This window comes from Hyla sarda, chromosome 7 (genome assembly GCF_029499605.1).
Source record: "Hyla sarda isolate aHylSar1 chromosome 7, aHylSar1.hap1, whole genome shotgun sequence".
In the NCBI taxonomy this organism is placed as follows: domain Eukaryota; kingdom Metazoa; phylum Chordata; class Amphibia; order Anura; family Hylidae; genus Hyla; species Hyla sarda.
In genome coordinates this window covers 128,081,167-128,106,674 of record NC_079195.1, presented here as the reverse complement: position 1 = coordinate 128,106,674, position 25,508 = coordinate 128,081,167, and the positions used below count along the sequence as shown (strand labels likewise).

The 25,508-nt window shown below is 40.0% G+C and overlaps 1 protein-coding gene across 1 annotated transcript in view; it reads left to right on the top strand.

Moving 5' to 3' along the window:
• The window catches only part of CDH23 (cadherin related 23), a 1,135,250-nt gene that overhangs the window by 207,953 nt on the left and 901,789 nt on the right, over window positions 1–25,508 (top strand). Inside the window, exon 4 of the mRNA XM_056530710.1 lies at window positions 23,657–23,799. Coding sequence (XP_056386685.1) covers window positions 23,657–23,799 — 143 coding nt within the window. The remainder of the gene's footprint in view (window positions 1–23,656; window positions 23,800–25,508) is intronic.

Genomic DNA, 25,508 nt, shown 5'->3' with positions numbered 1-25,508 from the left:
CATTATACAGGATTTGGTCAGTAACAGTATGGCGGTAATATGTATAGTGATATTTTTTTTCCTTATATACCGGTGTTATTTGGTAACTTTATGATTTATTTAGAGGTATATGTTTTTATCATGAGAAAGTGTCTTACCTTAATAGGCTAGGTTCACACAATGTATTTTCAGGCATATTTCATTATCAAAAATGCATCCACAAAATCACAGAACGATTGAGGCAGTATTTTTAACATTAATGTGCTGTAAGTCTATGGGAAAATAGTTGTTTCGCACACAATAGGGTTTATTTACTAAGAGTAGAGTGTAGTTTTCTTTGTGGGTTTTGATTCCCGACAGGTATTTTCCCAACGTATTTACTTACATAAGGTTTCCCTACATTTTGCACTCTTCCCTACTTTTCGCTTTTTTTTACAACTGTTCTGATCTGTCGGGTTTTTCCCAGCTCAAATCCACCACTTTAATAAATATGTTGGGATTTTTCAAAACTGTCGGGAACACGCCCCTTTTGTCATGGCCCCGCCCACTTTCTCACATGACCACACACCCCTTTCATGTTTTTCTTGTAAAATGAAGGGTTTTGGTTTTTTGGTCGCAAATTGTGTCACACAATTTGGGTGCAAAACCCAAGAAAAAGAGTTGGGATCACATTAGTAAATAAACCCCAATATGTTAATGGACAAATCTCATGTTAGAAAACGTATCCCCTATCCGATTAGAATAGGGGATAAGTTTTACAGTAGATCTCGGGGATTGCAAAGGCTGGGCCTGCAATCTTCTGTTTGGAGCCCCTGTGCTGAAGCACAGGAGCACGTCATGACCCCCTCCATATAGTTCTAAGGGGGAGCCAATCTTCGGCTTTGAGCTTTATGGAGGGGGTGTGGCGGCCTCTGCTTTGGGTGGGGATACGTTTTTTAACATCAGATTTGCCCTTTAAAAAAAGAAAAAGGAACAAATTTTAGCATCCCAGAAATGTGACTTATTTAGGCCCATTTCACACTGCCGTTGCTCCCCGTTGAGAATGGCCGTCAAAGTTTATTTTTTTCATGACTTAAATGGCCGTTCTTAAAAAGGGGTGCAACATCAAACAACGGGTCTTGGCGGCTCCTATATACTATTATTATATGACACATGCTATAATTTTTTTCCCGTTATGCTGGCCAGCTCTCACAGCGGCCGTCAAACTGCCGTGCACTAACCGCAGTATGAAAGGGACCATACACGTCAGTAAAAATCTGTACTTTGTGTGCACAGACATCTCCTTCCCCATACACTTACGTTAATCACATTTATAATAAAAATACGAACACAATTTTTCCACAATTTTGCGGACCCATTAAAAAAAAAAAAAAAAAAGAAATATGCCTGAAATACACTGTGTGACCATAGCACGTGAATATATATATATATATATATATATATATATATATATGTGTGTGTTTTCCCCATTATGTACCCTATTATACCCAACTATGATTAACATTTGGCCCCTCGCATTTATGGCTCCGCCTCCACATAGCCACACCCTCCCATGACTAAAATGGGCTGCTATTTTTAAACTGCCTGGGCCTGCTTTTGGTCCCAGTCCGGCCCTGTTCACTTAGTATATTGCTATATTATGCAGAGTAAAATTTTATATATATATATATATATATATATATATATATATATGGGTAGGTTCAGAGACTGTAAGAAAAAGCTTTGAAGAATCTCCAGAAGATGAACTGAAAAGAAACCCAGTTCCCAGCTCCAATTGACTTCACTTTGATTGTTCAGAAACAGTGCTGAAAATGCAGCTCAAAATCCTCTCCAAGAAAGAGGTGTTTCCTGCAACATTTTGCAAGGCTTTACAACGTTTTTTGCGACTTTTCACCTAACGTCACACATGATAATTTCATAACCACTGTAAAAAAACAACTGCAATAAAGTTCCAAAAAGTAAATGTGACAGATATAGTCTACATACAATAATACATTTATGACCACTTCAGGAAAACAACTTGATTTTGACATACCTACACAATCATGAGAAAATTGTCTACAGCATACTTCATCTGTCAGTTGGTGTGTGAAGTCCAGACCGGATTTATTGTCCCTATTCACTAATATAGAGAGATTGTTCACTAATATTCAAGTGAGAAAAGGAAGCCTCCATCCCATCTTGTCACTAGTGTGGAGATGAGGCTTATGTGGAAAGCTTTGGAAATGTATGGGTTGGGGCAGAACTATAGGGATAAGATTAAACTGATGTATCAATCCCACAGGACATCTCTTCTGTTAGGAGATTCCCTGCTGGTTGTTTTTCAATTAGGTAGGGGAACCAGTCAGGACTGCCCTACATCATCTTTGGGGTTTAAACTTTACGTGGACCCTTTAGCCACATTGATAAGGAACATTTGAGACATTGTGGGCACCTACAGGAAATGGTAATCTTTCCATAATTTTAAATAATCAGCATAATTTTAAATTGCACTTTTTGCAATCTTGAATATGAATATCAGATCTTGAATATGGTAAATGGGTGAAAATGTTATTGTTCAATACTGTAATTCCTCACTAAATATTAAAAGGGAATTACTGTTGGAAGTGTTGTAGGCTTAGCAACTCAACACAAAATTCTCATATGGGTTGATGGTGGTTAAAGGTTGGGCACTTTTTAAAACAATTTGTAGAATTTGAGGGAGCACAGGGTTTACCCCAATGTGAAACAATAGAGATTTTTTTTTTACTGTATGCTCTCTAAAAAGTTAAGTAGCAATGCTCAGCTACTTAAAGGGGTACTCTGGTGGAAAACATTTTTTTTATCAACTGGTGCCAGAAAGTTAAACTTATTAGCATCTGTATGCTACAGAGGAAATTCAATTCTTCTTGAATTTCTTTTTTTTTCTTGTCCACAGTGCTCTCTACTGACATCTGATGCCCGTATAAGGAACTGTCCAGACCAGGAGAAAATCCCCATAGCAAACCTATGCTGCTCTGGACAGTTCCTGACACAGACAGAGGTGTCAGCAGAGAGCACTGTGGACAAGACAAAAAAAAAAAGAAATGAAAAAAGAAAATAATTTCTCTGTAGCATACAGCTGCTAATAAGTACTGGAAGGGGAAAACATTGTTTTAATAGAAGTAATTTAAATATATGTTTAACTTTCTGGCACCAGTTCATTTAAAAACAAAAAACAAAAGAACAGTTTTCCACCGGAGTAACCCTTTAACTTTTTTCTTGCTGGGCCAAGTGCTCAGAGCCCATAGCTACAATAGAGCAGGGACTCCCATCATGAGAGTGATGAGAACCCTGCTCCTGTACAGTATACAGTGGTGCGCTCTTAACAGAGCACTTGCTCAGAACACTACTGTATTCAGCAAATCCCACATCATTTTCTCATTCCGCGTGCCACGTGCAGAATGATAAATTCCATGCATGGCCAGCACCAGCAGGACACTGGCTTTTATACCAATTTTATACCAAATCTACATGAAAAACCTTGGCGTAAATCGTATGTCAGGATTCAAACACCCACTCTAAAACTAGCCAAGTAGAAAAAGACACACAAAAAGTGTGTTTAAAGGAGGCCTTAAAAAATCCTACACTATAAAGTGCAATAAAATGAGGTCTTAACAGATCATTTGTAGTCATAGAATTAACTGTGTCTAGGAAGGTTAAGTATTTTATTTGATATGTTAACCTATGTTGAAATGTTTGTGATGCCGAGATATGGTTTGTTTTGTAGAAATCCAGCATGCAAATTGCTCGCACAGGTAAAAAGCCTTTTCCAGCTATGTGTTTCATTTGTCAGCAGCTACTGGTCAGATCTAATCTCCATGAAGAAGAGGCAGGTGTAAGAGCTCGGCACAGGTTCCCGACAAGGCTTCCGCTCTAAGGCTAATTGCACGTGTCCTGCCAAAGAATACCAGGTTATGAGATCACAGCCATATACTAATGCACAACTTTGCATTGTTAAAGGATGAAAGAGAAAAAAAAAAAAAACTCCTAGAGGTCAAACTCCGTTCACAAGGCAGAAAGCGAGCAAATGATGGCATTGATAGAAAGAGAGAATGAAAGCAGAGACAAGATAAATGGAGATTATCTAGAGGAATCAGTACGCTTAACCGACCTGTCTGAATCCTTAAGGGGGAAAAATGAATGTTACACAGAGCTGCTATGAGACTCATCCTAATATCATGTACTGTTCAATGAGGGATAGCTAAACAGAGGAGCATGTGAAATGAAAACAAATGATATCCTTGTACTTTGACAGAGAAAAGCAAGTTTGCTGGTGGCGCTATTGCCCTCAGCGACACCAGTGTAGTTCTCTATATCGTATTATGTTATAAAAGGCAGTAGTGCTCTCCATAGGTTCCATGGTTAAGATCTATATTAAATAAATGTAGAATATAATATTAATATGTTCTGAATAATTTTTTTAATTTCATCTGAATATCCACATATATGGGATGACGCTGCTGCCTTAGGAGCAATATAAAGCAGCAAATTACAATAATTAAAGGTGCTATCCAGGTGCTTTCTAAAAACATGTCCATGCTGACAAAGAAGCAAAACAAAATAAAAAGGTACACTTATTCCTTACTTGGTCCCTGTAGCTTCTTGTTTTGCTGCTCTGGTTCTTTACTGTGCGCCACTTTCTGTTGGGGGGTAAATAAGTTTGAGTGCCACTCGGGACATCCCTATACCTGAAGCTATGGGCTTAGCATGTTTAAAAAAAATAATACTGGATAACAATAATATTAGTAAGGCTTCTTTCCAGGACTCCTCCTAAATGTGTTCAATGATTCAAATATTACACGATAGACTGTAATTTTTACCACATGGTAAAAATAAATTGAGGACAAAATGCAAAAACACAACAGTGCAACTGGATTTTTTAAATATTTTTCTCTCAGACTAAAGAAAAAATTATTCAATACAAGATATGTACCCCAAAATACAATAGAAACTACAACTTGCCCCACAAAATACAACACAGCCATACAATAGTAAAAAAAACGTTATGATTGCTAGAAAACTTTTTTGACCCATCCGTTAAGCTAAAACATTTTTACCACTAAAGGGTTAAAACTTATGTTCCAACTAGATTCACGAGACATATATTTTAAATTTTGCAATAAAAAAGTGACATTTTGGGGAGGATTATTCCAATTTTATTGTGACTGTTAAGTAGTTAAGACACTATGAACGCTACTGTGATATTAATGCTTTGAAGGAGAACTGCAGCCTTATATAACTTATCCCCTATCTGCAGGATAGGGCATAAGTGTCTGATCACGGGTGGTCTGAATTCTGGGACCCCCCGCAATCTCCTGTACGGAGCCCCGGGTCTGACGCGTTTCTCCCTGTGCAGGAGGCGTGTTAGCAGCTGCATGACGCCACGGCTGTGACATGCCCGGGATGCAGCGTTTGAGCACCCCCGCCTCTCGCATAGGGCTAAATTGAGGGGGCTTGTCTGTAGACCTCTTAATGAGGTTGACTACATGAGCATTAGCCATGCAGAGCTGCAGCAGTGCTGGTCCCCGTATGGGAGTAGTGTTGAGCTGCATAGGCCATATTCGAATTCGCGAATATATGGTCGAATATTTGTCATATATTCGCTAAATTCGCATATTCGAAGTATTTTCGTTTTATTTTCGCTTATGCGAAAATTAGCATATACAAAAATTTGCATAAGCAAAAATGTGCATATGCGAAAATTTGCATATGCACGCCAGTCTCACACAGTAGTATTAGAGTCTTCTTTACACCACACAAGCTGGAAGCAGAGAAGGATGATCACTGTGATGTGCACTGTGAAAAAAAAATAAAAGAATACTCGTAATTACGAATATATAGTGCTATATTCGCGACTTTGCGAATATGCGATGTTCGCGAATAAAATTCGCAATTGCGAATATTCGCGAGCAACACTATATGGGAGATTGCGGGGTGTCCCAGCGGTCGGACCCCTCGCGATAAGACACTTATCCTGCGGATAGGATATAGGTGTTCTATGGCTGCAGTACTCCTTTAATATTTAAAATAATTATATGTCAGCTTAAGTTAACTGACCCTGAGTGAAAAGGCAATTGGCTCTCTTCCAAAAACTATATATTTTGTAATATTTTATCATAAACGGCACCAGTCTTGTTCACAAACTTTATTCTGTATTGCAGCTCATTAGCCATAACATGACACAAACAACAAACTATCCAACTCAGGAGGACCCCACTGCTGACACAGAGACATAAAAAAGCAAGACTACATTTTTCATAAATGAACTTGAGTAAGCCAAAATCCTTCTGGGAAAACGTCTTGTGGACAGATGAGACCAAGATAGAGCTTTATTGAAAAGCACACCATTCTACTGTTTACTAAAAATGTCATGAGGCCTACAAAGAAAAGAACACAGTACCTACAGTGAAATATGGTGGAGGTTCAATGATGTTTTGGGGCTGTTTTGCTGCCTCTGGCACTGGGTGCCTTGAATGTGTGCAAGGCATCATGAAATCATTACGTCCTATTTGCTTTTTTTCCTCCCTTTTTGGTTCAGTTCCAATACACACATTGGGAATGTGTTACTGCAATCCTTTTCTGTGAGAAATACTTCAATCTCTTGTAAAATTTCAGGGGTGCCAACATTTACGCCCATGACTGTATGTATATATATATATATATATATATATATATATATATATATATATATAAGAAAGTGCTGCAATACACTTAGATGACTTTATTGTAAATGGAAACGAATAATAATGGCTCCATGGAGTCAGAAAGGCTGATCACGATTTGTTAACAGATCGCCTCAAGTACTTGTGTTCAAAAGACCCATTTTAACCAGATTTAAGAAGGACTTGCTGACCTTACTGTGTGGATCTTCTCAATAACTAAATTTTCACCACTGGCTTAGTATTGACTAGAGAAAAATGAAGATACAACTCTACCTGATGTATTGATGTATTGAACTGGGGCTCTTTTCAGTAATATATTAAGTTACTTCTAATGTGTGTATATATATATATATATATCATCCATTATTTCAACAAAGCCTAATCAATTGCCTGGTAATGTCATTCTTTTTCAAATACTTTCTTGTATTTTAGAAATAATTATTTAATTTGTGTTCAGCTTGTGTTGTCCTGAGTTAGCTAGAAAATCCAGTAATTCTGCTCATTTGCAATGTTTTTCCTGGTCTATATAATGTAGGTATTCAGAGCACAAATGAGTTTTTGATATTGTGGAAGTTAAGTATAGTGCCATTTAGGTCCCATACTGGAAGTTAAGTTAAGTATTTGGTGCCATTTAGGTCCCATACTATGATGCAATAAAAACAAGCTGTATCTGCCAAACACCCATGGACCCCTCTAGTCTGCTGTAACAAATTATACATAGTAACCCAAGCAAATCTTTTTGACATTAACTAATAAAGAATACTACCCACTACCACTTCCTGTTTGCTTTTTTATTTTTAGTCGCTCCCTTCTTCCTTTCCCCCCTCTACCTTTCCTGTGTACCTTGTTAATTCTCTTTCTGTACTATTCTTTTTCGGCTGGGTTCATTCAGTATTTTGGTCAGTATTTTTTTTGAAAAAAACTGGTGTGGGTCCAAAACACAGAAAAAGATGCAAAGCTTTTCATTACAGTTTTGTTGGTCCCACTCCTGGCCTAAATACTGGCCCAAATACTAACCAAAGTACTATGTGTGAGCCCAGCCTTATAGTGCCTATCCCCCTCCTGTATAATCCTTGATTGTACTTCCAATGGAGTCTTTAACATTTTTTAACTCTCTTCTAGCCAATAAAGTGATAGTGTCATGTAGAAGAACTTTTGGCACAATTTTTTAATTGACAGTTTTTCTAATTTTTTCCTTGGAATTAAATCCAGAAAAGTGTCTGAGGTACAAGAAATGAGTAATGCTGTAATACTGAAATAAACAACTACGCCCTACGCCATTCTTCCTTTTGTTGTAGATTGCAGTAGCCATTATTTATGATGTAATAGATGACTGTGCATAAGTAATACAAAAGACATCAAAATGAAGTAAAAATATTTAGGTGTTTCAGATCACTGCAGTTGCAAACAAAACATGTTATCAATACCCGGCAGATGTGACTATGACATTCTGTAAATTGGCCATAGAATTTGAAAAATGGTCTAAGATTTGCAGTGTAAATGTCAGCCTCTTACAATCTTACAACTTTACTTCTCTAAAAAACCGCCTCCCATTACTATGATGAAAACAAACATTATGATTGCCAGAAGAACCATAGACTTTTTACATAGTCTTTGACTCATTTTATCCCAATGATCAAATATTTTTAGTTTGCTAGCAAAAGTAAATGCAATTTTTACCAGATATGTCAAGAAAATAAAACTCAATGAATATTGGACTTTTGAAGTGTTGGAGAGAGATTAGAAAGGACAAAACGGCAAGAGATATTGTGTGCCAATATTAACAGCTTCTTACAATAAAAATATACGTTTACATTTGTCACGTTTGCTGCCAAATGCCTTTGTTCTTTCACGTTTAACAATTTATTAATGAAGTGTCATTTTAAATTGGGAAACATTTCTCAAACCCAATTGTTTTGATGCCTCCTTTTTGTCATTTATGTGACCTGATAGCTTAGCCCTAGCTAGCAGTAGCTTGTGAAACTGTGCACTGATAAAGTATATCACTACTTAACCCTTTCTGAAAGTAGAAGTATATAGCAATTAGGCCAATGTCTGGAGCACATGACTAAGCCTTCCTGGTGTTATAGGGAGTCCCATGGAGTATGGCACTCCATGAGGGAGATTTATCAAAACCTGTGCAGAGGAAAACTTGCCCAGTTGCCCATAGCAACCAGATCGCTTCTTTCTTTGTTACCAAGGCCTCTGCAAAATGAAAGAAGTGATCTGATTGGTTGCTATGGGCAACTGGGCAAGTTTTCCTCTGCACAGGTTTTGATAAATCTCCCCCCTTATCACCATACTGTATATTCCTACTCACTTCCTAATATGGCATCTGATGGAATAAGACAGCAAAAACACAGTGTACTTTCATACAATATATAATGTATAGAGGTTCATGTGGGCCCTGTAAAAGTTTACAGTTGCTTTAATACAGCTTTATATGTGAAACTTCATAATGCATGTGCATTAGCCCTCAGGCTAGGTTTCCACTTGTTTTATTTTTTTGGCACATACGCCAATAAAAACGCCCATTTTGCCGCATGTTTTTTTTTTTTTTTTTTGTGAAAAAACGCTGCGGCCAGATGTTAGCTGCAAGTCAATAGGGAACAGCAAAATGCCATAGCCACTTGGCGTTGTTCAGTTTGGTGTTTTTTTCTTTCCTTTTGGCATGTTTCAGCTTATTTTGGCTCCTTGTTTTTTTAAAAACGACCTCTTGTTTAGACTTTGGCGTTTTTTTTAACCCCTTAAGGACCCAGGGTTTTTCCGTTTTTGCATTTTTCGTTTTTTCCTCCTTACCTTTAAAAAATCATAACTCTTTCAATTTTGCACCTAAAAATCCATATGATGGCTTATTTTTTGTGCCACCAATTCTACTTTGTAATGACATCAGTCATTTTACACAAAAATCTATGGCGAAACGGAAAAAAAAATAATTGTGAGACAAAATTGAAAAAAAAGCAGTTTTATAACTTTTGGGGGCTTCCGTTTCTACGTAGTACATTTTTCAGTAAAAATTACACCTTATCTTTATTTTGTAGGTCCATACGATTAAAATGATACCCTACTCATATAGGTTTGATTTTGTCAAATTTTTATAATTCGGACATTTCCGCACACGGCGATGTGTTTATGTTTATTTTTATTTACACTGTTTTTTTTTTATGGGAAAAGGGGGGTGATTCCCTGAGCTAACCAGCATGCTTTCACTTTAGACGCGGCGTTAAACTTTGAATGCCGTGTCTAAAGGGTAATAGCACGCAGCACCGCAATCAATGCCGCACGCTATTAGCCACGGGTCCCGGCCTTTGTTAGAGGCCGGGCCCGACCCACTATTTTTTATTTTTTTTTGCAAGCCCGTTCCCCCCCCCCCCCCCGCTACGGTACTAGCCCGTTCCCTCCTCAAACCCCCCGCCCCGCAAACCCCGTTCCCTCATTACACTTGCAGTTGCTGCAGAGTCCGGCAGCGGGCGTGCAGGGACAGCGGCGGCAACGAGGTGGCGGCGGCGACGATGTGCGGGAGGAGTGGCCTCCCAGCCAGTGGCCGGGGAGCCAATGCGCTCGCTCCCGCCTGTCTGATTGACAGGCAGGAAGTGAGTGCATCCTAACTTAAAAAGGACTGATTGCCACTCCAAAATCAGTCCTTTTTCAGTGGCCGGATTTGAAATGTAAATTAAACCTTTTAACCCCTTAACGGCGCAGGACGTATATTTACGTCCTGCGCCGGCTCCCGCGATATGAAGCGGGATCGCGCCGCGATCCCGCATCATATTGCGTTGGTCCCGGCGCTCATCAACGGCCGGGACCCGCGGCTAATACCACACATCGCCGATCGCGGCGATGTGCGGTATTAACCCTTTAGAAGCGGCGGTCAAAGCTGACCGCCGCTTCTAAAGTGAAAGTGAAAATGACCCAGCTGCTCAGTCGGGCTGTTCGGGACCGCCGCGGAAAAATCGCGGCGTCCTGAACAGCTGACAGGACACCGGGAGGGCCCTTACCTGCCTCCTCGGTGTCCGATCGGCGAATGACTGCTCCGTGCCTGAGATCCAGGCAGGAGCAGTCAAGCGCCGATAACGTTGATCACAGGCGTTTTAATACATGCCAGTGATCAGAATAGGAGATCAGTGTGTGCAGTGTTATAGGTCCCTATGGGACCTATAACACTGCAAGAAAGAATGTAAAAAAAAAGTGTTAATAAAGGTCATTTAACCCCTTCCCTAATAAAAGTTTGAATCACCCCCCTTTTCCCATAAAAAAATAAAATAAAACAGTGTAAAATAAATAAATAAATAAACATATGTGGTATCGCCGCATGCGTAAATGTCCGAACTATAAAAATATATCATTAATTAAACCGTACGGTCAATGGCGTACGCGCAAAAAAATTCCAAATTCCAAAAAAGCATATTTTGGTCACTTTTTATACCATTAAAAAATGAATAAAAAGTGATCAAAAAGTCCGATCAAAACAAAAATCATACCGATAAAAACTTCAGATCACGGAGCAAAAAATTAGTCCTCATACCGCCCTGTACGTGGAAAAATAAAAAAGTTATAGGGGTCAGAAGATGACATTTTAAAACGTATACATTTTCCTGCATGTAGTTATGATTTTTTCCAGAAGTGCGACAAAATCAAACCTATATAAGTAGGGTATCATTTTAACAGTATGGACCTACAGAATAATGATAAGGTGTAATTTTTACCGAAATATGCACTGCGTAGAAACGGAAGGCCCCAAAATTTACAAAATGGCGTTTTTTCTTCGATTTTGTCTCACAATGATTTTTTTTTCCGTTTCACCGTGCATTTTTGGGTAAAATGACTAATGTCACTGCAAAGTAGAATTGGCGACGCAAAAAATTAGCCATAATATGTATTTTTAGGTGGAAAATTGAAAGGGTTAGGATTTTTAAAAGGTAAGGAGGAAAAAACGAAAGTGCAAAAAACGGAAAAACCTTGAGTCCTTAAGGGGTTAAAGGGGTATTCCAGGAAAAAAATGTTTTATATATCAACTGGTTCCAGAAAGTTAAACAGATTTGTAAATTACTTCTATTAAAAAATCTTAATCCTTTCAGTACTTATGAGCTTCTGAAGTTAAGGTTGTTCTTTACTGTCTAAGTAATCTCTGATGACACGTGTCTCGGTAAACGCCCAGTTTAGAAGCAAATTCCCATAGCAAACCTCTTCTAAACTGGGCGGTTCCCGAGACACGTGTCATCAGAGATTACTTAGACAGAAAAGAACAACCTAAACTTCAGAAGCTCATAAGTACTGAAAGGATTAAGATTTTTTAATAGAAGTAATTTACAAATCTGTTTAACTTTCTGGAGCCAGTTGATATATATATATATATATAAAAAAAGTTTTTTTTCCTGGATAACCCCTTTAATGAAAAAAATAATAATAAAAGTATATTAGAGATATGTTGTAGTACATAAGCACTACAACATATCAAAAAATAAAGTTGGTGATAGTGCCCATTTAAGGACAATCTTGGCATTTTCCTCCAATAGAAGTCTATGGGAGTGCAAAAACTTGCAGGCATTTTTTAATTCTTTTTCGACTTTAGTGATTTTAACAAAATTATGTAGGGTACCATTAAAAAAAATAATAAAAAAAGATACATTAGTGATGGAAAAAATAGTATTTAACAAAATTTTTCTTTTTTATAATGACATTTTTATTAATTTTTATACAGGGATCAATTTATGTGTGTGGGTAGGGCACTAAAAATGTAGCCGACAATAATAAAAATGTTGTGTGAGTGTGTGTTTTTCCCTTTTTTAAAATATTTTTTTAGGTAGTACTACTACTCCCAGCATGGAACACACTGTTCCATGATGGGAGTAGCAGTACCTGTACTAATTGACAGATTTCCCCGGGTCCATTGCGATCCTTCTGAATAATTTGTAGATGCCGCCGGCCGCTCTTCTATGGTACCCTGCACTGACGTATATATACACCTATTCATATTTCCCGCAGAGAGCTGTGATTGGCCAGATGGTTCCAGCCAATCACAACTCTCTGTGGGAAATATGAATAGGTGTATATAAACGTCAGTGCAGGGGACCATAGAAGAGCGTCCGCCCGCATCTATACATTATACAGGACGATCGCATCTGGTGTCAGAAGTGACACTCGCTGCTATCTGTCTGTTAATACAGGTACTACAGCTCCCAGCATAGAGCAGAGTGTGCTCCATGTTGGGAGTAGTAGTACCTGCAGTTAACACCTGACACCCGATGCGATCGTCCTATCTATAGCAGAGATGCGGAGGGGCTCTGTACAGCTCTTGCATCTCTGCACTATACTCATGCCGGCCAGTGATATGAATAGAACATCACTGATTCATATTTACCACCATCCGGCCAATCCCCACTCTGGGTGGAAAATGTGAGTGATGTGAATTTCTATTTACATCACTGGCCAGCCCGGAGTACAGAGTAGAGATGCGAGCGCTATATAGAGCCGCTCCGCATCTCTGCAATAGATAGGACGATCTCATCGAGTGTCAGGAGTGATCTTTCTATTAGTACAGGTACTACTCCCATCGTGGAACAGTCTGTTCCATGCTGGGAATAGTAGTACTACCTAAAAAAAATTAAAAAGAAAAAAAAGTGAAACATACGCACTTTATTACAAATTAATTAAAATGTCACTATAAAAAATACAAATTTTGTTAAATACATTTTTTCCCCATCCCTACTGCATTAGAATTTTTTTTAAAAAAACGCAAAAGGAGCCAAAATGCAATTTCCAATCAAGAACAAAAACACCAGAAAAAATGCCAAAACGTAGGAAAAACCTGTGGCAGTTTTTCTGGCGTTTTTGCTGGTGTGGAAACCTAGCCCCAGACTGTTCTCACACAGTTGTACTATAGATGCATTTTAATGCCTGTATTACAGAATTTGAAATCCTTGGGTCTACTGAACCTATCATAGATGACCCCAGAACACTATTAGGAGCTTAGGAGGAAGAGTTTTGTTCAACCACAAGCAGTTCACTCCCTGGCCAGCTGGAAGATCCATTCATTTCTCTGCATAGATACACATATCTCTTGGCTGGCAGGGAATGCCGCTGGCTTCCCTAGCTAATAACTCATGATCGTAGCAGGTCCCAATAGTGAGACCTGATGCAATCAATAACTTTTGACATGTCTGATTGAAATGTCAAAAGCTGTTATGGAGGATTTTGACATCACTTTTTATGATCTCAGCAAAATCAGGGAAGACATGTTTTATGAACTACAGAAGTTTTACATAATTGGGCCTATTCTCTACTGATACTTGTACCTTTTTTATATTTTTGTTGAACTTCATAAAATTTCTTCATGTCAGTGAATGAACTTTTGTAATGGCTGTATTGATATGTTTTTTTTTTTTTTTTTTTGCTACATAAAACTCTAAAAATGTAATGCAAGTAAGTTAGACCAAAAAGGGTTGGTTCTTAGAGCATCTGTGTAGACATGCATTATACATACAGTGTTTTATAACATTTATAAATTGTTCAGATTGTGAATCAAGGCTTTATTACAGGATGTTTCAAAAGGAAGTGTGATTGTGAAGTATAACTTAAATGCTGTTCTTAAATCTTAAACTTTACCATCTCCACCTGCAATTACCATATTTTGGTAATTATCAGACCCTACTGTAGCATTTCACCAGCCTTTAGAAAAACATTAAAAAAAAAACATTTCTAAATAAAATTTAAAAAATATCTATCCGCTGCAGGAGAAAAATTGCCACACACAGCTGCACTACCAGTATACACACAGGGTGGTTGCACAGAAAGGGGTTGTCTCTTCTTCATAACCTTTTTCTAACTGTTGACTGAAAAGGAAACATCATTATTACTCAAAGGTAAATTCTGAACTAGGATAGGTTGTGAGATGTTACATCCATGTGCACCAGACTTACAAGACCTCATTCTTTTGGATTAGTATTTCAAACAGCCTTAACCCCTTAAGGACTCAGCCCATTTTGGCCTTAAGGACTCAGACAATTTAATTTTTCCGTTTTCATTTTTTCCTCCTCGCCTTCTAAAAATCATAACTCTTTTATATTTTCATCCACAGACTAGTATGAGGGCTTGTTTTTTGCGCGACCAGTTGTCCTTTGTAATGACATCACTCATTATATCATAAAATGTATGGCGCAACCAAAAAACACTATTTTTGTGGGGAAATGAAAACGAAAAACGCAATTTTGCTAATTTTGGAAGGTTTTGTTTTCACGCCGTACAATTTATGGTTAAAATGACATGTGTTCTTTATTCTGAGGGTCAATACGATTAAAATGATACCCATTATTATATACTTTTATATTATTGTTGCGCTTAAAAAAATCACAAACTTTTTAACCAAATTAGTACGTTTATAATCCCTTTATTTTGATGACCTCTAACTTTTTTATTTTTCCGTATAAGTGGCGGTATGGGGGCTCATTTTTTGCGCCATGATCTGTACTTTTTTTTGATACCACATTTGCATATAAAAAACTTTTAATACATTTTTTATAATTTTTTTTTAAATAAAATGTATTAAAAAAGTAGGAATTTTGGACTTTTTTTTTTTTTTTTTCGTTCACGCCGTTCACCGTACGGGATCATTAACATTTTATTTTAATAGTTCGTACATTTACACACGCGGCGATACCAAATATGTCTATAAAAAATGTTTTTTTACGCTTTTTGGGGGTAAAATAGGAAAAAACTGACGTTTTACTTTTTTATTGAGGGAGGGGATTTTTCACTTTTTTTTTACTTTTACTTTAAAAATTTTTTAATTTTTTTTTTACACTTGAATAGTCCCCATAGGGGACTATTCATAGCAATACCATGATTGCTAATACTGATCTGTTCTCTGTATAGGACATAGAACAGATCAGTATTATCGGTCATCTCCTGCTCTGGTCTGCTCGATCACAGACCAGAGCAGGAGACGCCGGGAGCCGCACGGAGGAAGGAGAGGGGACCTCCGTGCGGCGTTATGAATGATCGGATCCCCGCAGCAGCGCTGCGGGCGATCCGATCGTTCATTTAAATGGCGAACTGCCGCAGATGCCGGGATCTGTATTGATCCCGGCACCTGAGGGGTTAATGGCGGACGCCCGCGAGATCGCGGGCGTCGGCCATTGCCGGCGGGTCCCTGGCTGCGATCAGCAGCCGGGATCAGCCGCGCATGACACGGGCATCGCTCCGATGCCCGCGGTTATGCTTAGGACGTAAATGTACGTCCTGGTGCGTTAAGTACCACCTCACCAGGACGTACATTTACGTCCTGCGTCCTTAAGGGGTTAATTTATTTCCTGGAGCCTAGTTGTACATACATTTTGGTTGTTGATTTTTTTACACACTATACTGTCACAATATGTCAGGCAGTGTCTCCATGACTATGCATTGTACCTCCCCTCCTCCCTCCCTCTTTCCTCCTATTTCTTCATTCCCTCTCAATATACCACCCCTCATATTTTTTGTAAATATTTTATTATGTGACAACTAGGGATGAGCGAATCGAATCCGAATTCGCTACGAATTTCAGGAAGAATTCACTTTGCAACGAATCCAAATATCTCCGCGATTCGATGGCACCAATTGCTTAATTAAACAATTTGTCACAAATGCAGGAAGTGCACGGCAGCAGGCACTGGCATCAGCAACAGCCAGTGTGTTTTGGGCTGTCATTCCTTTGACGAGATATTTGTTTTCCGGATCTATATCCACTTAAATCCAGCCTAGAAGCACTGATAGGGAAGAGAGAGAGATTGAGAGAGAAAGTGCAATTTTGGGTGTATTACAGCAGCAATTCACCTCAAGCCCAAATCCAGCCTAGAAGCACTGATAGGGAAGGGTGAGAGATTGAGAGAGAGAATGCAATTTTGGGCGTAGCACACAGAGTCTGTGTGCTGCAGCACTAGTGTGTACAACAACTTAAAAGCTAATAGTAGCCAGCCAGTTAAGGTGAGCAGAGCACTAAAATCTGCAATTACCTGCTATTAGTGCCTAATACATTAAGTGTAACCTGTGTGTACATAGGTGGTGTACCATTTTGTTCCTGTTAAAGTCTTAAGCGCCAAGTTACTGTGAAAAGCCAGCCAAAAGTACACATCTGCTGCTGTTCTAGACAAATACTGTTTTAAGCGTAGTGGAGCGTATTGTCCTCTACTCATATACACACTAAGTATGTCAGGCAGAGACGTGCCAGGACGTGCACAGAGGAGTGGCAGAGGCCTAAATTCATCAAGTGCAGGCAGAGGTCACAGCAAACTTGGGGTGAGTGGCAGCAGGAGTCGCAACGAGAGGCCTGAGCTCCTGGTATCAGCTAACGGTCGTGTCTCTACCAGTAACCCATCTACTGTCATTGACTGGTTAACTCGGTCAGCCACTTCATCACAAGTGGCATCTGACACCCCCAATCAACGGTCGGCAGGTTCCTCAAACACAACCATCAGATGGCATGGCCCGGTCCTCCAATAGCCTCTGTCCTATGCTGTTCTCTCCCCCATAGAAGTATCTTATGCTGTGGGTTCAGCTCCACTTTTTAGTCATGACGATCTACTAGAGGACAGTCCTTCGCTAAGCAGGCAAGTAGTGATGAGGAGAGTGATGTGGTAGGGGGTGATGGTGGTGATGATGATGAAGTTGATCGCACTTGGGAGCCGGGTGCAGAAGGGGCTTCATCATCATCAGGAGAAGAGGGTGGCAGGTTGCCCGTGAGGCAGCAGTTGAGCCAGCAAGGTGGTAGCATGGTTGGGAGTCAGCATGGTGGCAGAAGTGGGAAGTCTGGAGCCTACCTGCCCGGGAGGTAGTGTAACATTGTCCCTGGAGTCGGCGGCAGTAGCAGTCAGTCAGTGCGGACTGTTGGGGGGAAAATCAGCTACTCTGCGGTGTGGCAGTTTTTCATCGAGTATCCAGAGAATGTTAACATGGCCACATGCAATAAAAAAAAATATATTTAATATTTTCTATTGTGAGGCCCTTTGGTCTCCTCTTGCTGCTGCCACCTCCAGGCTTGGTCATTCTGCCACATTTTGGTCTCCTCATGCTAGTGCCACCCCCAGGCTGTTTTGTTGTGCCGTCATGTGGTCTCCTCATGCTGCTGGCACATTGCATCATTTTTTATGTTAATCTATTTAAAATCTTCAATTAAAATTTTAAAATATATCTTAATCTTTTCAATTGTGAGGCCTTATGGTCTCCTCAGGCTGCTGGCACATAAACATTTTAATGTTAATCTATTTAAAATCTTCAATTAAAATTTTCAAATATATCTATAATCTTTTCAATTGTGAGGCCCTATGATCTCCTCTTGCTGCTGCCACCTCCAGGCTTGGTATGGTCTCCTCATGCTTCCACCTCCTTCAGACTGTCATTCATCAAAAAATCAAATCATGGCTTACTCCACGAAAAGTGGAAATGGGAACCATTATGACCTTAAACTGGAAGAACATCTTGTCTGTGCTGCGACAAGGAAGCCTGAGACATGCGCCCTGCATGGCACATGTGCTCAATCTGGTTGTCAAGCAATTCCTGAAGTGTTCCCCCCCATCTGCAAGACATCCTAACAATGGGAAGAAAACTTTGCATGCACTGCAACCACTCGTACACCGCAAAGTACACCCTCCTTGAGCTGCAGTGTCCTAACAGTATCCCCCCAAAATAGTCTGATTTTCAACATTTCCACACGTTGGAATTCCTTCTTCCATATGTTGGACCGACTAAACGAACAGTGAAAAGCCACCACCAATTTCTTGATGATCCAAGAGGATAGAGGAACTCCCCTTTGTAACTTCAATGTCAACCAGTGGCAGCTCATACGTGACCTGCCATTTGCTCAGGCCCTTTGAAGAAGCCACATTATTAGTCAGTCTCCAGAATTACGGAATGAACAATGTCATTCCACTGCCTCATATCCTAAACAATGGCTGGTCAGGGCACTGGAGACTTGGTGCCTACATCTTGAGGCCACATGAGCCCTGTGGGGGCTGAACTGGAGGAGGAGGGGAGGGGCATACTGGAGACGTGGTGCCTACATCTTGAGGTCACATGAACCCTGTGGGGGCTGAACTGGAGGAGGAGGGGAAGGGGATAGTGGAGCACAGGCAAGATTTTGCAAAATGGGTGGTTTTTATAGTCATCTGACAGGAGAGGTGGAGCAGGAGCAGTCTCAGGTTGTGGAGCTATAGGATAATGAGGAAGACGAGACAGAGGACCCAGACACACCGTGGCCATGTCGTCTCCTCATGCTGCTGGCACATTAAATGAAACTTAATCTTTTTTAAATCTTCAATAAAAAATTTGTGCGGCCCTATGGTCTTGTCAGGTTGTTGCCACCTGCCACTCTATGGTCTCTTGCTGTCGCCTATTCCAAGCTGTCATTCTGCCACATTATGGTCTCCTCATGCTGCTGCCACCTCCAGGCTGTGTCATTATGCCACCATCTGGTCTCCTTATGCTGTTGGCACCTTAAATAAAAATTTTAAAATCTTTATCTATCTAAAATGTTCAATTTAAATTTTACTAAATATCTTTAATCTTTTCTATTGTGAGGCCCTATGGGCTCTTCGGGCTGCTGCCTCCTCTAGGCTCTGTCATTGCCGCCATGTGACTCCTTGTTTTATTGGGTTTTGTGGTCATACAGTATTAGTTAAAAGTAAACGCTTCAAGCACCCAGGACATTAAACTTGTGAATCTAATCAAAATCTAAAATTTTTATAAAAAAAATATCAATATAATCTTTTCAAGGCTGAGGCCCTATGGTCGTCGACTTCATATATTAGCTGTGGAATTACCACAAGAATCCAATGAAACAGGTTGGATTGATAACAATGAACCATAACTGATTTAATGGTATGAGTAAGGCCGGGTGCCGCCAGCCGAAATGCGTCACTGCCATGTTTGTCTTGTGTTCTGTGTGCAATATTGAATAAACCACACCTTCTGCATCAAGTACTGCGCTGGACTTGCCCTTCTTTTATAACTGTTTTAATTAAGCATTCACACTTTTACAGTCCGGGTTGTGTTGAGAGGCAGGGGCCAGGTGGTAGCTCGCCTGACAGAGGAGCGCCAGCTCAATTTTAAGATACAAGTACAAGCTTTTTCATTGCAGCCACTCCTAGCTTTATGGTCTCTCGATCATACATATGGGAGTGATTCTAATAGTGATGCCTGTAATCTGCATATCATACTGAATAACAGTATTATTTCACTAACACAGCACACCCCATATGTGTGTTACGACAGGGCATAGTGTTCTACACCCCTATTGAGGCTCTCTGTAGGCCAGAAAAAAAAGCTATTTTAATAGAGATTCGCCACAAATAAATTCAGACGGAAATTATTTTTTTATTCGACAAAACGGGCGAATGGAATTTTTTCAGAATTCGCTCACCTATAGTGACAACGTTAATGAAATGACAATCGGCTACAATGTAAATAGTGTTTCTTCAGTGTTGTCCCATGAAAAGATATAATAAAATATTCACAAAAATGCTGGGATTTTGTGAAACAACTTGTAAACTTTACTGAACTCCTTGTGTAATTCCAGGAAAATACAGTATCTGTAACTCCTTTTATATTTTGATCCACAGATGAGTGTGAGGGTTTGTTTTTTGCGTGATCAATTTTACTTTGTAATGACATCACTAATTTTACCAGAAAATGTACGATGCAACCAAACAAAATATAATTTATGTAGGTATATTGAAAAGAAAAACGCAAGTTAGCAAATTTTGGAAGGCTTTGTTTTCACGCTGTACACTTAACGTAACGTAAAACGTAAAAATGACATGTTCTCTTTATTCTGTGGGTCAATATGATTAAAATGATGTCCATGTTATATGCTTTTCCATAATTCTATTGCTTTAAAAAAATCTCAAACTATTTTAACAAAATTAGTATGTTTAAAATTGCCCTATTTTGACCACCTATAACTTTTTAATTTTTCTGTATACGGGGCCGTATGAGGGCAAATTTTTTGCCCCGTGATCTGCCCCTTGATTTTGCTTATATTTAACTTTTTAATCACTTTTTATTATTTTTATAAAATAAAATGTGATAAAAAAGCTGTAATTTTGGACTTTTATTTTTTACATTTACGCCGTTTACCATATGGGATAATTAACACTATATTTTAATAGATCAGACATTTACACACATGGTGATACCAAATCTGTTTATTAATATTTTTTTACGCTTTTTAGGGGTAAAATGTGAAAAAGGGACGATTTACAATTTTATTGGGGGAGAGGATTTTTCAATTATTTTTTTACTTTTTTTTAACACTTTTTATGTCCCCATAGGGGAATATTTACTGCAATCAGTTGATTGCTAATACTGTTCAGTGCTATGCATAGGGCATGGCACTGATCAGTATTATCGGCGATCTTCTGCTCTGGTCTGCTCGATCTAAGACCAGAGCAGAAGACCCCAGGAGACGGACAGAGGCAGGTGAAGGGACCTCTGTCTGTCATTATAGATGATCGGATCCCTGCTGCAGCGCCGCGGGCGATCTGATTATTCATTTTAAGTGCTTCACTGCCGCAGAAGCCGTGATCTGTATTGATCACGTCATCTGAGGGGTTAATGTCGGACATCAACATGATCGCTGATGTCCACAATTACTAGCGAGTCCTTGGCTGCTGACAGCAGCTGGGACCTGGCGTGCATGATGCGAGCACCATGTACTTCATGGTGTGTTAAGTCCCACCGCACCATGACGTACATTTACGTCTGATGTTATTAAGGAGTTAATACTAAGCTACATTATTCTGACTGCTATGCTTTGAATAGTACAACTTAAGAGTCAGAATAATACAGATTTAACCACTATCCCTAAGACATCTCAGCCTACTTGCCCATCCGCCCTAAATGGCAGATCGACAACTTGGAGCTGGTCTCATCCTTGTGCTAAAGTGCATTGGCATCAAAGTTAGCAAAACAGACAGAACTATACAAAGTCGGGGGAACAAGTCAGGAACATAAGGGGAATACAATAACCAAAACAGATATATAAATACAAACAAGGCAGGATATAGCATACTAACATAAAACGGGTCAGGAAATCAAGGGCACTGTTCACACTCAGAACAATGAACACATTAGACACCCCACTCCAACCATAAAGGGACACAATAACAAAGCCAAATAGACTCCAAGCCAGTGGGCACTGTCCACCGAGTGATCAGGACACTGGCCCAGGAGGAAACAGAAATAATAAACACAAGCAAACACAGGTACATATACAAGACTCACTTACTCCTAGATAGATGGATGAGCCCAAGGCTCAGAGCATGATTCTATCCTAGGAGTAGCAGGAAAGAACAAGGCAAAAACGGGACTGACAATTCACAGTGTGAACATGGACTAAGATATATCAAGGTAAATGCAGAACAAACATACAGAAATACTAAAACCCAACAATATATTAAAACAAAGCAGGATAAAATCTATATATCAGACAGCACAAATAACCATGGTTAAAACTCAGGATATATGCTAAAACAGACAATAGCTTAAGCATAGTAAACAATACAGGTACAGAGTACAGATCTAATTATCAGCAGCCAAGCAGCACCTGAAGAGGCCTTATATATCCTCCCAGTGCTGAAGTCAAAAAGGTTAACTTTTCCCAGCCAAGGGAGAATTAACACAGAAACTGTTCAGACACAAACCTAATGTCTGAACAGGACCAAAAACAGAAAAATGCAAAATCGAAGAAACGGATGTTACAAGTAAAAGGAACGCTGTTGAAAGGTAGAAATAGACTAATCATAAGTGCCAGCATAGAGAGATGTGAGTGTATGCGCCACAGCAGATTTGCCCTGTGCTCCCATCTCTTGATGGGCCAGCAACAGAGTGATGCACAGCTCTGTACCAAACAGAGTGTCACGGTTCGGCTGGCTGGAGGTGGATCCTCTGTGCCAGAGAGGGATTGGCGTGGACCGTGTCGGTGGACCGGTTCTAAGTTGCTACTGGTATTCACCAGAGCCCGCCGGAAAGCGGGATGGTCTTGCAGAGGCGGTAGCAACCAGGTCCTATCCACCGGCAACGGTTCAACCTCTCTGACTGCTGAGATAAGCGCGGTACAAGGGAGTAGACAAGAGCAAGGTCGGATGTAGCAGAAGGTCAGGGCAGGCAGCAAGGATCGTAGTCAGGGGCAACGGCAGGAGGTCTGGAACACAGGCTAGGAACACACAAGGAAACGCTTTCACTGGCACAATGGCAACAAGATCCGGCAAGGGAGTGCAGGGGAAGTGAGGTATAAGTAGGGAAGTGCACAGGTGAAGGTACTGATTAAAACCTCATGTGCCAATCAGTGGCGCACCGGCCCTTTAAATCGCAAAGACCCGGCGCGCGCGCGCCCTAAGGAGCGGGGCCACGCATGCCGGGACAGCACAGATGGGGAACGGGTCTGGTAAGCGAGTCGGGATGCGCATCGCGAGCGGGCGCGTCCTGCATCGCGAATCGCATCCCGGCTGGGAACATTATCTCCACGCACCCGGTCGGCAGGTCTGACTGGGGCGCTGCGAATAGGAGAACGCTATGAGCGCTCCGGGGAGGAGCGGGGACCCGGAGCGCTCGGCGTAACACAGAGCTGGTTGTCATGGTGACTTTGGGGGTGCTCCTAGCAGCGTGTTGCTGGAACCAGATGTGAGGTTAGAGGGAGATAAAGTGTCTGACTCAAGTTTTTATAACTGAAATTTGTATCATGTTTTATTAACAGATATATTAATAACAGTTTTATTTTCTAAACCAACCACATCTATTCTTCTATTCTGCCCTACTCCTTCATTTCAAAATAATTCTAGTATAGTACAGTTATATTCACCAACGAGCAATAAAAAAGTATATTTCAGTTAATAGGGTAACACTACTGCGTACAAAATTCTGTGTCCTGGTGTTTGATGCTTTCTTTTTTTTTATATTGGATAACAAACATGATAAATGGTTCAGATTAGAACAAAAAAAAGGTAAACTGATTTTTTTCTTTACAGGTTCTTCAATTACTCAACTACGTGCTCAAGACTATGATGGTGACAAATTGGTGTATGGAATAGTAGGGGATGAAGCCAGGAAATATTTTGCTGTGGAAAGTGAGACTGGAGTGGTGTGGCTTAGGCAATCCTTGGATCGAGAGGTAATGTTAAAATTTACACCTTGCTAATGTTTTTCCTATTACTTGAATTATTTTTTTCTTTCTTTTAGACAAACAAATGTGTACTTTGCCCCTTTTTTTTTACAAACATTGATGCTTAAAAGTAAAACACTTTATGCAAGATATTTATAAATAAGGATGTATCCATCATGAATGTTAAAATTAGAGTTTAACACAGAAGTATTAAAAGACGCAATGGATTTTTCCAAGCATTCTCAAAATTATCCCTTTTTGGGAGTTGCAACAGGATTGGTGACAATGTCTAAAAATAGTGAACAACTTATGGATAGTGAAGAAATGGCTTTTGCAAATAGTGGGAGGTGCAACAGGTTTTGTGGCTGGCAAGTGAAGAAGACACATTGGCTTTTTCCAGGTGTTCCAAAAATTCATCTTTTTGGGAGTTTCAACAGAATTGGGAGCCCCCGCTATCTCCCTGCAGCACCCGGAGGTGCATTTCTGGAGGCTCATGATGTCCTGCCCGCTCGTGATGCCACGGCCATGCCCCCTCAATGCAAGTCTATGGGAGGGGGCATGAGGCCACCTCCTATAGACTTGCATTGTGGGGGCAATGCCGTGACGTCACAAGCGGAGCGTGGCCGTGATGTCACGAGCCTCCGGCGCTGCACCCGAAGCTCTAAACGAACGCCGAGTGCAGCAGGGAGATCACGGGGGTCTCCAGCGGCGGGACTCCAGTGATCAGACATTTTTTCCCCTATCCTTTGGATAGGGGATAAGATGTCTAGGGGCGTACCTCTTTAATGTATAAGGTCCAGAAAACCCACCATCTTTTTCAAGCTTCTTTCCATTATAACATGTAGACTCCTGGGAATAGCTGTAATGCAGTATGGTATCTGTTATATTCTGGCCCATTACCAAAAAACGAAATATTAAGAATGATACTACTGTAAAGCATTTACCATGTAGAAAAAAATTGGCACAAAAAAAGTGCCATAATTCATATACTAGAAAACTACATGATCAATTATTATGTATTAAGAGTAAAGGCAGGTATTTGCAGATGCCGCATTTAGGAAGCCACTCTGGGAGGTTGTAGTTTATGGTGTGTATATCCAGAGAGGGCTTGCAGACAGTGTCTGGAATGACTGGAGATAACTGCAGGCAGTGCCTAGGGGCCTGAGATGGATTCCTAGCTGTCTCTCTGCATGGAGCTGCTGCTGTCTGATAGCAGTACCCGAGAAGTCCTTAAATCACCCAGCATCTTCCTTCAGGGCAGGAAAACAGCTGATGAGAATGATGAACATTTAGTTGCCTGGAGCTACAGAACATTCTTTGTTTGGTTTATAGTGATTGTACCCAATTTTCTTTCTAAGCAGCTATAATAAGTAATACATAAGAAATGATCACACTTTAAAGAACAGATGTAACATCATAGAAGTGTCTGAAGTCATAGAACCAAGTAGTATTACGACATTGTATGCAGTTTTGTCACATAATTATATAGCTTTTGTGCATAACCGTATTACAGTAAAATATGTAAGTTATCCTATACTGCATATAGAAAAATATAACCTGAGACCATTTTGGTATGCAAATGGTGAGGCAATCTGCATTTTCTTATAAATGCTAGTCTAACAGATCAGTATATTGAAGAACCAAGTTTCGAAAATGTGATCTTTGGCAAGCATTTGTAGACATACAGTAACCTGGGGACTGCTGGCTGCTATGAATGG